The 12,831-nt window shown below is 40.0% G+C and overlaps 1 protein-coding gene across 2 annotated transcripts in view; it reads right to left on the bottom strand.

The window, feature by feature from the left end:
- TRIM23 (tripartite motif containing 23) overlaps positions 1–12,710 on the bottom strand; it is a gene marked incomplete at its 5' end in the record, with an annotated part of 19,370 nt that extends 6,660 nt beyond the window's left edge. The window contains 7 exons of one of the 2 annotated variants that reach the window (XM_083465341.1): positions 124–258; positions 1,286–1,501; positions 3,142–3,324; positions 3,870–4,148; positions 4,731–4,852; positions 9,613–9,775; positions 12,579–12,710. In XM_083465341.1, the coding sequence (XP_083321467.1) occupies positions 124–258; positions 1,286–1,501; positions 3,142–3,324; positions 3,870–4,148; positions 4,731–4,852; positions 9,613–9,775; positions 12,579–12,710 (1,230 nt within the window). Of the gene's footprint in view, positions 1–123; positions 259–1,285; positions 1,502–3,141; positions 3,325–3,869; positions 4,149–4,730; positions 4,853–9,612; positions 9,776–12,301 lie in introns of both variants that reach the window. The other variant, XM_083465342.1, reaches the window with a different exon arrangement.
- Between the last annotated feature and the right edge of the window lie 121 nt (positions 12,711–12,831).

Here is a 12,831-nt window from a genome sequence, read left to right as displayed (position 1 = left end):
AGGAAGGAAGGAAGGAAGGAAGGAAGGAAGGAAGAAAGAAAGAAAGAAAGAGGACAGAGTTCTTACTTCTCTCTGGATTCATGATCAAAGTCTTGAAGCAACCTAAACATGAGAAAACTGTACCTTTGTAAAAGTAACTGGAATGCTAGCATCAAGTTGTATATGGTCTGCAAGCTCGGTAAACTGTTGTTGTTGTTTTTGTAGTGTTTCTAGAAGCCTTGTAATTTCTTGTTTGGCCAAGACAACTCTGCAGTCATCCTTTAAAAAGGAAGCTAAATTTAATACAATGAATGCAGTACCACCTATGTGTTTTCCTTCTCAAAATCCAGCTGAGCAAGAAGTTATGTCTACCAAAAAGAAAGTTACATTTTTTACTAAATATAAAATTGAACTTTAACTCAAGCAGATTTAAAACTCTGCTATAACTGAAATAAATTGTTTCATGATACATCAACAATGGAGAAATGGAAGACAGGAATGCATGCTGTTCACAGAAGCTTTTGTTTGTCTTAAGGAAAACACAGTAACACTACACAGGAACCAAGACAAGAAAGCTACTGTATTATTCAACTGAAACAATACTGGCAAATATAAAGACTTGAATGGGAAAAGAATCTAATTAGGATTAAAAATGGGTGCTACTATCAACACACACGATTGCTCCTTCTCTTGTTTTATTTTGTTTGGTACATGAGAGGCAGCTGAACATCTTTATTTTAATGCTCAAGTAACTATGTAAGAACATTGCCCCTACAGTATTTTGTCTCTTAAGGCCAAGCCTAATAGGTTTCTACATTAATTTCTATACAACTAGCTACTTCTCCAAAGTGTGGATCCCAAACATTTCACTAGAAAAAGGCATCACCAACTACGTTAAACTTTTATATTTCAAACCTATCCTTTGACTCAGATGCTACAGCACTTTTGCCTCCCATCTTCCCCCTTTTGTTATCCTTTTGTTATCCAATACGTCTCCCTTCCACAAGGGACTCACCCAACAGAGAAACTTTTACAAACCACTGCTGTGTCCCAAATCACCATTTGTAGAAGCAGAATTTTAGAATAACTAAGCTTACACATACAATTAACCCAATAAAAGCAAATTCCTAACACAGTATTTTTCCAACAATAATTATTTTGTTATCCAATACTTCTCCCTCCCACAAGGGACTCACCCAACAGAGAAACTTTTACAAATTATTTATAAACCACCGGACACTGTCAGCCTTAGTCAGCAACCTAAAGTACATATATATGGAAGAGGGCCACTTTATGGATACTTCACCTGCTGCAATGTTTTTTCACAGTGAAGGCAAGCTGTTGAAACCTGGGACAACAGAATAGTCATATCTTCTTGCTGTTGCCTAAGCCAGATCAATTTCTCCCGCACATGGGCATCAACCACACTAAGTGCCATTTCTTCTTGGCGGCAGAGGGTTTCATGAAGATCAGAAAAATAGGCTCGTACACATGAACGAGCATTCTCTGCAGTACCTGGGACCTGGGTGGTTATGAAATCAAGGAGACAGGCATTACGTTGTTGCAGACCTCTTTAAGACAGAGCTTTAATATCCTTCTCCATTGCAATGGGCTGGCACACCCATTTCCAGTAGACTGCTTAACATAAGACATAAGACACTAATTTCTCTGGAGAAATTAGTGTTCGTTTTTAAAATGTTACCAGCCTCCATTATTGTGAGGAAAGCTAGAAGAAGAATGTCAGTGGGTTTTGAATGTTAAAGGAGTGCAAGAAGATTGGAAGGACTTTATTGCATACATACACAGGCTAATACATTAGCAGGATCTTAAAAATACTTGTAAAGACATTATGACTGGAAAAGAAGTAATTTTAATGATTTTACAATTTAAAATGGACATGTGGTATGATGATAAACAATGGAACCAGGGAAAGGAATAGGGGGAAGTCAACTCTTTTTTATGTTTGAATATGTATTGTTGTTTTTATTTTATTTTTATTTTTGGAAAATTAATAAAATATTTAAAAAATGAATGTTAAAGTATTGCCAAAATATTTTATGTTTTCAAATCTCGTGATCTCTGTTGGCTCTCCTATGAGTTGGAAGTGCTGACTCCCTATTCTGAATCAACTCAGCTAGAAGAGGCACAGTACTCCATAATATATATTAATAGCTCACTGTTAGAACTACTCTTAACACTATGGGGTCCTTCCACTTTCCCAGTAGTATCTATCCTTTGAATAAACTTTTGCCACGTGCCTTAGCAAAAGACTGTAAACCTATTAACTCATTGCTTTTAGAAGTGAAATTCACAAATTAGAAGCAACTGAGGACCAAAATTGTAGCTCTAGAATACAGAATTATGTACCACATACAAATCGCTGCATCTAAAGCAAAGTGTAACAAAAGTACCAGGTATATTCTAATATGTATCTTCATTCAAATTAGCCTGATCACCAACAGATGAAATATGCAAGCTAATCTAATTCATGACGTTTCCACAGAAAACCTTATACAGTATAATCAACACTGCTATTTCTGCATAATACTAAGGTTGGTGTCCTAGTCAAATCAGCTAGGAACAGCATTAGGAGATTCTGAAAAGAAATAAAAACAGACTGGAATAAAAAAACCCACAAACCAAAGTTCCACGTGTCCAGGAAATGTCAGATTTGTATTTCACCAGTAGCTACCTGCCATGCTACATAGTAAGCCATTTTTGAAAAGGAAAAACTTTCCAAATCATTTAGTGATATGGCAATACAGTAAATAAAAACCCTACTAGGTAAGTCTAAGTACTTAGGCATGCACTTTGTATCCTAGCTGTATTTTTCATTATCATCTATATAATTATTCCAAAATCAATCATTTCTGCTTCTTCATGGCTGCTTTCTTCTGGAAAACAGCTTTGCAAAATAGTCCATTACCACTAGTGAGTTAACAGAACAGACTTCTTGGCTCTATTTTCTCCTTCCAGAAGGTCCTCCCCCCTTGCCCATACCAACTTACTTTTGATCAGTGGCCTTGAAAAAGCTTTTGTGAGTCATGTTAATACTGGATAACATGGCATACTGCTTCATTTAAAAAATGTAAAGGGGTGGGGAGATATTAATAGTTATAATGAAGATTATGTGCAGGTTGAGGAAATGACAAGCTTGCTTACATGTTCTGTATGAGCCATTCCAATTCCATCTTCAATTATCTGTTCTCCTCCTTCTATCTGCTGAACTATTCCAACTAGTTTCCGAGAATAATCTGATATTTCTTCTGTGAAAGTTCTTATACAGTGAGCCATGTCTAAAATGGAAGCACGGATCTGGTTTGCTTCTGGTTCCAAAACACTGTGCTAAGGGGAAAGCATCAAAAGTAAATCTGAACACACAGTATGAGAGAGAGAAAAGAGAGCAAAACTTTGGACATTCTGCCTCAGGTGCTTAGCGCAGAAATGTAGGCGCACAAGGTAACTAGTCTTTGCATGCTCCTTTGCATGAATCATCTTTCAAAAGCAGTGATCTTTAATTTATCATAGTAAGATTTTAAAAACTTTATTATTATTTAACAAGAAGTATGTAAAGACTAGTTATGTTTCAAAAGAGATGGAAAATTAAATATAAGCATTAGCTGGACAGTATTATACATCAATCTACGAACACAAAATTGTCTAGCAGCCCTCCTAGATGACAGCAGGAAAGCAGCTTTAGTGATAGCTTAATGATACCCTGGAACATTGCCTTTATTAAATTTATAAAATAAGTAATGTAAAGAATAGGAGAGGGAACAAAATATAGTCTGATGGTTTGTCAAATGGGCAAAAAACCCAACACAAATTCTCCTTTTCAGTCACATATTAACAATGACATAGCTGGACAATAAAGAATTGACATAACCTACTTTATGACCCTGATGCTTTCCATATTCTTTGCAGACACAACACATGAGAGGACTGGCTTGACACCCTTCTTCCAGGCACACAAATTCAATAGCATGCACTTGGTGCTGAGAGCACATGGTTTTCTCATGAGGTTTATCAGCAAGGGGCACACGTCTGTGTTTTGCAAGTGTCTTCGTGGAATGTGTGAGTTGGGAACACTCTGCACACAGGTGAGTGGCACAAACAGTGCAGTATACTGAAGCAAGATGCGTTTCATCTTCATCACAGCGGACAATGCACTAACAAAAAGAAAAACTAGAACATTATTTACTCATGGTGACTGGTCGCATAAAAATGTTTTTCATATTAGATTCCAGGGCATTGTACAGAGTTAACAAGAAAAACAGACTAAAATGCACACAATTAAATCAGTAAAATATTTTCAAACACCTTGGTGAATAAAAGTGCTGAAAGCTTATTATGGCTACAAATCAAAATCCCAATGCTTGCCCAATTATCGCCCAATCGATGAAACTAAATTTTATAGATACCTGCTCTAGGGAACTAGCATACACGTTCTAGAAATAACTATATAGTCAGAAATATCGAATAGAACAGCTGTTACTTGACAGTTCTCATTGAGAGTGCAGGTACAAATCTGAAATTATATAGTGCAGGAGAATCTGTACCACTTGATACTCCTGAACATGTAATTTAGGTACAAGTCTTTTAGTTGTTAATGTAGTATTGTTGCAATCACTGAATTAAAATCAAACATTTATGACATCTGAAAAGGACAATCAAACTGAAATATAAAAAAGTGATTGGGAACACTACTCTGAAAGTGACACAAAGCAAAATACAAAATGGATTACTACTACCTCTCCAGAGAGGCCAATGGCTTCTTCAGTTGTCCCACACTGACCACCAAGCCCATTTTGAAGTCGTTCCAGGAGTTCCAACAAAGCAAAGTTTTTTTTCAAACCCCATACACCAGAATCTCCTGTTTTGGAGGGGGAAAAAATCAAGACAGAAAAAACAATATTCTTTTGAAAAGTGATCCCATAGCCAGAGATGTTTTTCAGTTTGCACGAGCTCTCTCTCAAGATCTTATGGTCCATTAGATTTTATAAACTATATGCTGGATCTTCCTTATTCACCATATTTCTCCTACTGCAACCCCATGTTTGGTTGTGGAACATTAGTGTGAGAAGTTTTCTGCTAACTTTCAGAAGACTTCATAGATTAGCACTAATATATTTTCCCTTTCACTCATTGATCTTTGATCTGAAGCCTTTGCATGTAGTCTAAAGTTAATAACTTAGGGCTCTTTCATTTTAATGGGACACACTGAAGAACTCAACAGGGTACAAAACGCTGGTCTTGGGCTGAATTGTGCTTTTCATTTTTAACAACAAGCCTTTAAATATGTTAGTGCTACCGAATTTGTACTGACCCAGTACAAATTGCTTCTATCTCTGTTGGCTTCAACTTTCAATTAACCCACCCAAATATTGTTAAGAGATTAGGATAAATACTTGATGGACAGCTGGGTTTTTTACCTTTTCACATGTATATATTTTCATGGATGGATTCCAGTACAGTACTTCAAAACAAATGGTGGTTTTGATTAAGCCTGTCCAAATTTAGTTCAGCTAATGTAGGAACTATTCAAATGCTAACTGCCAGGTTCCTCACTAAAAAAAAATATTTACTTGACATATACCATATGTGCAGGTTACATAATTTTATAGATATGCCTATTTCATGAAATCTATGGAACATTCTAAACAACAACAAACCTACAGCTTTTGGCAGCCTTTCCTTAGAAAAGGCATGAAGCTTCAATAGCAGGGAGCCTGCATATCAGAAACAAGACTGCATTATGTGGGCAATCATGGAGTGAATACTGAGCCCATTGATTACGGTACATTCCTCTTTGATTCATCAGTGACTGAGGACATCAGAGCCAGAACACACACTTTTCAGCAACAGATATTAAGAAGAGTTCTCCTGCCCAAGAAACCAGACCAAAACTCGAAAAGGATAGCTGTGATTGTCCCGCACACAAGTACAGGAAGGGGTGCGGGGAGAATTATTGAGTAGCGGTGCTAATTTAGTGTTAATCAGGTACATACTGGGTCTTGTGTTTATTTTAACATACTGCCCAGGCTGTTCTCTCTTCCATAGCTTAGCTTTTCAGCCCCTTTCCAAACTCTCCCACCACCGAAAGGAGGAAAATTCAGAGAAGTTACTAGCAGTCTCTTTACAGCGATTGGCAAAAAGTGAAAAAACAATTTAATGCACCTCCATGATGAAGGTCCCTTAGTGCTGTTGATGGGAATGTGTAATCATTCGCAGAAAGTCAAATCCTAGTTCAAATAACTGAACTGTGTATCCTTTGGAAGGGGATGGATGCAAAGTGAAGACTGAGAAATCATGGAAGGAATTCTTACAAGTTCTACAAACAGGAAAGGGGGAAAGCGGCAAATTGCTTTCCCCCAATCACTCAATATTTGAGCGGTGAGTAGGGGAGAGAAAATGAAAGGTGTGGCAAAGATTTCTTCCCAGATTTCTCCCTAGGACTGAGGCACAAACATATTCAGGTTGTTCAGCTTAATTGTAAGATACTACAAGGAGTAAGGCTTATGAAGGCTGAGCCACACACTGTTTCATTAAGCACATTTAATGGTGCCTTGATGGGCGCTTTTGTCTTCAAAGGTTTTGTTTTGGGTCACTGCACCGTAACTTAATAGGGATCTGAGTTGGCTTGTACAAACGGAGCTAGTATTTGTGTTTAAAAGGAAATGTCTGCTCTCTTAAACAGCTTAGTTCTTTCTGCAGTGTTGCCCCCTACCTGATGCCACTCTTCCCTACTTCAAACCCTTCATCACCCCCCCCCCTTTTCACAGCCCTCAGCTCAACCAGAACAAATCCTTAAGTATACATATTTATGCACTCTTACCCTTGTCTCTCCCTACAGCTCAAATTTAGACTGTAACCTCCTCAGGGCAGGGACATGTCTTTTTTTTAAAAAAATATTTTTTATTGCATTTTTTCCAGCTAGAAATGAACAGCACAGAAAAACAAAGAAAACAAGAAAAGAAAAGAAAAAAGACAGATTATTTCCAAAGCTTGTTTCAATCCACCAACGGACTTCCCCACATCTCCCGCACAGTGCATTCTTAATAATAAATTTGTCAGCAAATTATAACCTTATTTCATGTGTTTCTTTTGTACTTTCAATTGCATTTTAAGTTTAAATTACTTATTATCCAAATTACTCAATAAACACATATATTATCCTTTTTTGAACATTTAAACATTGGTTCTTTCATTATTATTATCTAATTTCATATATATTCCACTCTCATTGCTGGGGCTATCCTTCCAAATCGTACGAAATCCTATAATTCATATAACTTATAAAGTTTTTGCAAATAGTCCTTAAATTTCTTCCAGTCCTCCTCCATTGCTTCTTCTCCCAGATCTCGGATCCTGGCAGTCATCTCGGCCAACTCCATATAGTCAATCAATTGCGTTTGCCACTCTTCCAGTGTGGGCAAATCTTGAGTCTTCCAATATTTGGCGATAAGAATTCTTGCTGCTGTGGTTGCATACATAAAAAACGTTCTGTCCTTCTTTAACACCTTTTGGCCCATAATGCCCAAGAGGAAGGCCTCCGGTTTCTTAGGAAAGGTGTACTTAAACACCTTTTTTAGCTCGTTGTAGATCATTTCCCAGAAGGCCTTCACTCTTGGACAGGTCCACCAAAGGTGAAAGAATGTTCCTTCAGCCTCCTTGCACTTCCAACATTTGTTATCAGACAAATGGTATATCTTAGCTAGCTTGACTGGGGTCATGTACCACCTGTATATCATTTTCATAATGTTTTCTTTCAAGGCATTACATGCCGTAAATTTCATACCGGTGGTCCATAACCTTTCCCAGTCTTCAAACATGATATTGTACCCAATGTCTTGAGCCCACTTTATCATGGCTGATTTAACTGTCTCATCCTGAGTATTCCATTTAAGCAGCAAGTTGTACATTCTCGATAATACCTTGGTCTTTGGTTCTAACAGCTCTGTCTCAAGTTTCGATTTTTCCACCTGGAATCCTATTTTTTGGGACATGTCTTTTTCTTATGCTGCTCCTTGCAGTTCCGTGCACACAGATGCCATTATACAAATTAATGCTACATAATAGAACTATTTTGCATTATAAACACAACCTTGCTTGACTGAACCTGTCTGACCTTGCTACCATTTTTATTGTCTTATGACATTAAGCACTAAACAGCTGTCCTGAGATAACTTCACAAGCAATGTTTACAATATTACGATAATGTGACCAAGATTAGAAATATAGGGTGGTATCAAACTAAGTAATATCGGAGCAGACTCACTGAAATCAATGGACTTAAGTTAGTCATGACTAAATCCACAGATTTCAGGGGGCCTACTCTGAATATGACTGGTTGACTACCACACATATTTAATAAAATAAAAATTTGAAATAGTTCTGAGTGAATGATGTCGCACATTTGGTGGCCGGGGGCTACAGGAAAGTGCTATAGTTCAATGGTAGATTCATTGGCATCTCTAGGTAGGGAAAGATCCCTGTCCAAAACCCTAGTCAGTGTTGACAATACTGAGCTAGAAGGACTTCTGGCCTGACATGGTGTAAGGCAGCTTCCTAGATACCTGTGTTTCATCCCTGTTAGTTCTAGAAGAGACCCTTGTTGATGCGGGAAAAATTGGGATTTTGACTTTTGCTTTCATGCATAACCAAGGCTTCTCAAAAGTAAATGTTCTTATAGGCAAATCCTAAACTTGTTTTACTTTAAGGTATATTTCAATGTGTTCAATACATTATAGGTTGGATAATCTATTATGCTTCAAATGAGGTTATTCTTGTTGGGAATTTTATGCAGCCGATGCTGCTAGTGTGATTAGTATAAATCACATGAGATGTCTGAGAAGAGTGTGGAAATGGAAGACTGTCTTATCTCTTTCATCTGAGCGTGTTTTTGTACTGTACCTTCACTTTTGCAGTATGCAACAGGTTGTTCTGCCAGAGCTTGGAGAACACAGACGTGATTATGGATTGTCTGTATAGAATGTAAATAAAATGTAGTTTAGATCTACAGATGTTTGTTTCTTCTTGCTGTAGGATGCTAGAAGACTTGTGTGCACTTTTCATATGAAAAGTGTCGCAGAGAGGCACTCTGGAGATGAAGGGACATGTCATTCCACAGACGTGCCTACTGGGAGATGCTCAGAGGTCCTGGGGGTGGTCACCGTCTCCCCAAGAGCATTTTTCCAACAATCCTTCCTCTAAAACATTATTTCTTCCATATGTTTTCATAGCGCACATTGCTCTTTTCATCACATCACATTGCTGCAACTTTTGAAGGGCACAAGTCAAACTTCTGAACTGCCTTGCAACCAATGTCAGTGTTTTGTTTTTTAAGTGGTGGTTTGCCTCAGTATATTCAAGCTATGCAGATATATTCTAAGTGTCTCTGTTGTACCTGCCCATTTGGCAAACCTATATAAAATGACTGCTACCTCCATCGTGAGGGGGTAGTGTATTAATACTAGCGGGGAGAGTGCTGCTGCACTGGTGTCCTCCTTGTGGGCCTCCCATAGGCATCGGGTTAGTCAATTTGAGAACAGGATGGTGGACCTACACAGGTCATTAGTCTTCTCAGCAGGGCTTTTCTTACGTTCTTAATTCAACAATTTCTAAGCCGCTTACCTAATTCAGTAACCTGCCGATCAAAGGGACACCGAACTGCTCTGCCATGGAGAGGAAGTCGAGTGAGACAGTCATGACAGACTGTATGACCACACAAAAGCAGTCTGGGAACTTTGTCTCCTTGCAGTGAAAATACATCTTCACAGACTCCACATTCCAGAACCTATAATTTACAAGGGAATACGTTCAGTTTTTAAGCACTAGGGAAGAGCTAAAAGTTAGCGGTAAAGACCATGCAAAAAAGGTCCCAGGTTCAATCCCCTGTATCTCCAGGTAGGCCTGGGACTCGTGCCGGAAGTCCTGGCGCTGCCTGTCAGCATCAACAGTACTTACTTAGACCAATATTCTGACTCGGTATAAGCCAGCTTCATATGTTCCTAAGTGGTTAACTACCGTATTTTTCGCTCTATAGGACACACCTTGTTTTAGTGGGGGAGAACAAGGGAAAAAAATTCTCCCCCTCTCTGCTCAGCGCCCCTTCAGCGAAGCGGTAGGAGAAACGGACCCCCTTCCATTTCTCCTCCCGCTTGGCTGAAGGGGCGCTGCTCAGCTCTCCCTCTCTGCTGAAGCCGGGAGAGTCTTGCTCTCCCAGCTTCAGCAAAAGGAACCCGAAGCCTTCAGAGCACAGAGGGAACGCTCCCTCTGTGCTTCAGAGGCTTCGTGTTGCTATCGCTGAAGCCAAGGAGCCTGCATTCGCTCCATAGGACGCACACACATTTCCCCTTAATTTTTGGAGGGGAAAAAGTGAGTCCTATAGAGCGAAAAATACGGTATGTGTATTTGGATGCAGCCAACAGATGCCACTATGGATTGGGATGAGGACAGCCGCATCAGTCTCTCAGGTCAGACCTCATTATGATAAAGTTTCAGGTTAGCTCTATATACTAAGATCTACCAGATAATTAGTGGATCCTAAAAACTGTAGTCCATGACCCAAAGCACTTCCTTAGTGGTTGGTATGTTGTATTCCCTAGACTACCTTACTACACACATCTGTCCTACTGAGTGAATTGGGGCTTACTTCTAGCTAAGGGGTGTAGGTATAGGACTGCAGCCTTAGTCTCGGTATAGTTGTATTTCTACACAGGAGGGAGAACCTTTCATGTAACTGAACTTAAGATAGCACTTCAAAGAAAGTAACAACTATTTTCCTAAGAAGGTCTTTATAAGAAATCACATTTTTTATTCCACAACAGCAAAAATTCCAATTTATTTATTTACTTAATAAATTTATATCCCAATTTTAAAAAAGAAACTTTTAATAAGACAGCATGCAAAAATTACAAATTAAACAAGTATATATCAATAATATAACAATCCATAATCTAAAATATCTGTATTAAAATAGCAAATACAAACACACCACTGTAACTAACATAGATAATATGTGGGCAAGCTAGAATACAACCCATTTGTGTGGGTTTGTAACTTTTGTGAACTCAGCTGTCAGGCTGACCCTTAGGGTGAAACCATACATTTTGGACCAGGATTATTAAGTATCATTCTATCTGCATTATGCACATTTTTTTGTATGGCAGAACATCCAAACGAAGTATAGCCACAAACTGGATCTCATGTTCATGATCATAACCCACCCAAGGTCACTAGACACTCTTGTGGAAGGAACATAATGCATTTTTGCATCAAAGAATTATAGAATCACAGGACTGTAGGGCTGGAAGGGACCACGAAGACCATCTAGTCCAACCCCTGCAATATTTTCAAAATGAGACAGAAGGCTATCAAGATACAATGTCCATATCGTTTACGATACTTAATATGTTTCCAGTTCTGTAACAAATGTTTGCACAGTTCCCAAATGCATGGGAATCCCAGTGTACCAGTTTCGCCTCTTCATCTGTTCTGCCCCTCTATATTATTGCCACCTATAATGGAACATTTCCTTATACCTTCAACAACTCTATGACAGGCAGAACTACTCAAAGCAGACCCATGGAAATCAAAGTTAGTCATGTCTATTAATTTAGATGGGTCTATTGTGAGCAGCACTTAGCACATTTTCTGTTTCTTTGCCATAGTTGCATCTTCATGTCCTAAGATGTTCCACTTGCTTAATTACCGCCTACTGCACAGATGCAAAAAGCTGGAACCCTGCCGGAGAAAAAAGCTGGAACCCTACATGTGACTTCCCCCTACCTTGTCCCACCTCCTCATTTCTCAAACCTATCTGACACGCATGGTAAATCGCTCTGGACACCCCCTTGCTTTAAACAGTACAGAACATACAACGTAGCATACAGGTGTGTCTGTGTGTGTGTGTGTGTGTGTGTGTGTATGTATGTATGTATGCATGTATGTGTGTTTATATATGTGTGTATGTTTGTGTGTGTGTGTGTGTGTATGTCTCTCTGTGTGTGTGTGTGTTTATGTGTGTGTGTGTGTGTCTGTGTGTGTACGTATGTATGTATGTATGTATGTGTGTAATGTGAAGGGGGAGCAGGGAGGGGGGTAAATACACACGAGGGTTGCCCAACACGGGCACAACCGGAGAATCGACCCGCAGAACGTGAAGGCTCTCGCAGGAGATGAAGGCGCTACAGCCCGGGAGCCCAAAGGGGGCGGGGGCTCCCCCCTCTCTTTCCTCCCGCCCCCACCCAAGACAGCGAACGGCGAGGGGGCTCCGCCAAGGCGGCTTGGAAGCCCCCCCCCCCGGCCTCCCTCTGCTCACCTTCACCACAGGCCCGGCCGGACTCCGGCTCTGCCTGTTCCCGGCATCCAGCCCCGCACTAGCCCCGACCTTGTTTACACCTAGCGCGGCCATCTTGGAGAAGGAAGGAGAAAGACCAAGAAGAAGCTGCCTTCGCCGCTCCCACAGCGGAGTGCCCCCCTGGAGACGGGGCGGGGTTACGCGCCTACGTCACCAAAGAGAGCCGTAGGTAAAGGAGACGGTACAAACGTCAAAACACACACACAACAAGGTCGCTTCCCCCGTATCTTAACGATACCCGGTCTGTGGTTTCTAAGCACTGCGCATGTCCGTTTCTTGTCACTCCCCGTTTCCCACTCTGCCATTGGCCGCCATGATAGCGGCGCCGAGGGACGTAAAAAATAAAAGGACTACAGCTCCCATCATGCATCACTTTGACAGCTCGCCCGAAATAAAAGCAAGCAGAGGCGCCTATGGCGATACGGACGAGCCAAAGAGCACGCTGGGGATTGTAGTTTCTGGCTCGATTGCGGAGGTGACTTGCATTGCGA

Source organism: Podarcis liolepis, assembly GCF_965112155.1.
Source record: "Podarcis liolepis genome assembly, chromosome: 11".
NCBI classification, from domain to species: Eukaryota; Metazoa; Chordata; class Lepidosauria; order Squamata; family Lacertidae; genus Podarcis; species Podarcis liolepis.
Note: the sequence above shows the minus strand (reverse complement) of the source record. Positions and strands in the feature narration are given on the sequence as shown.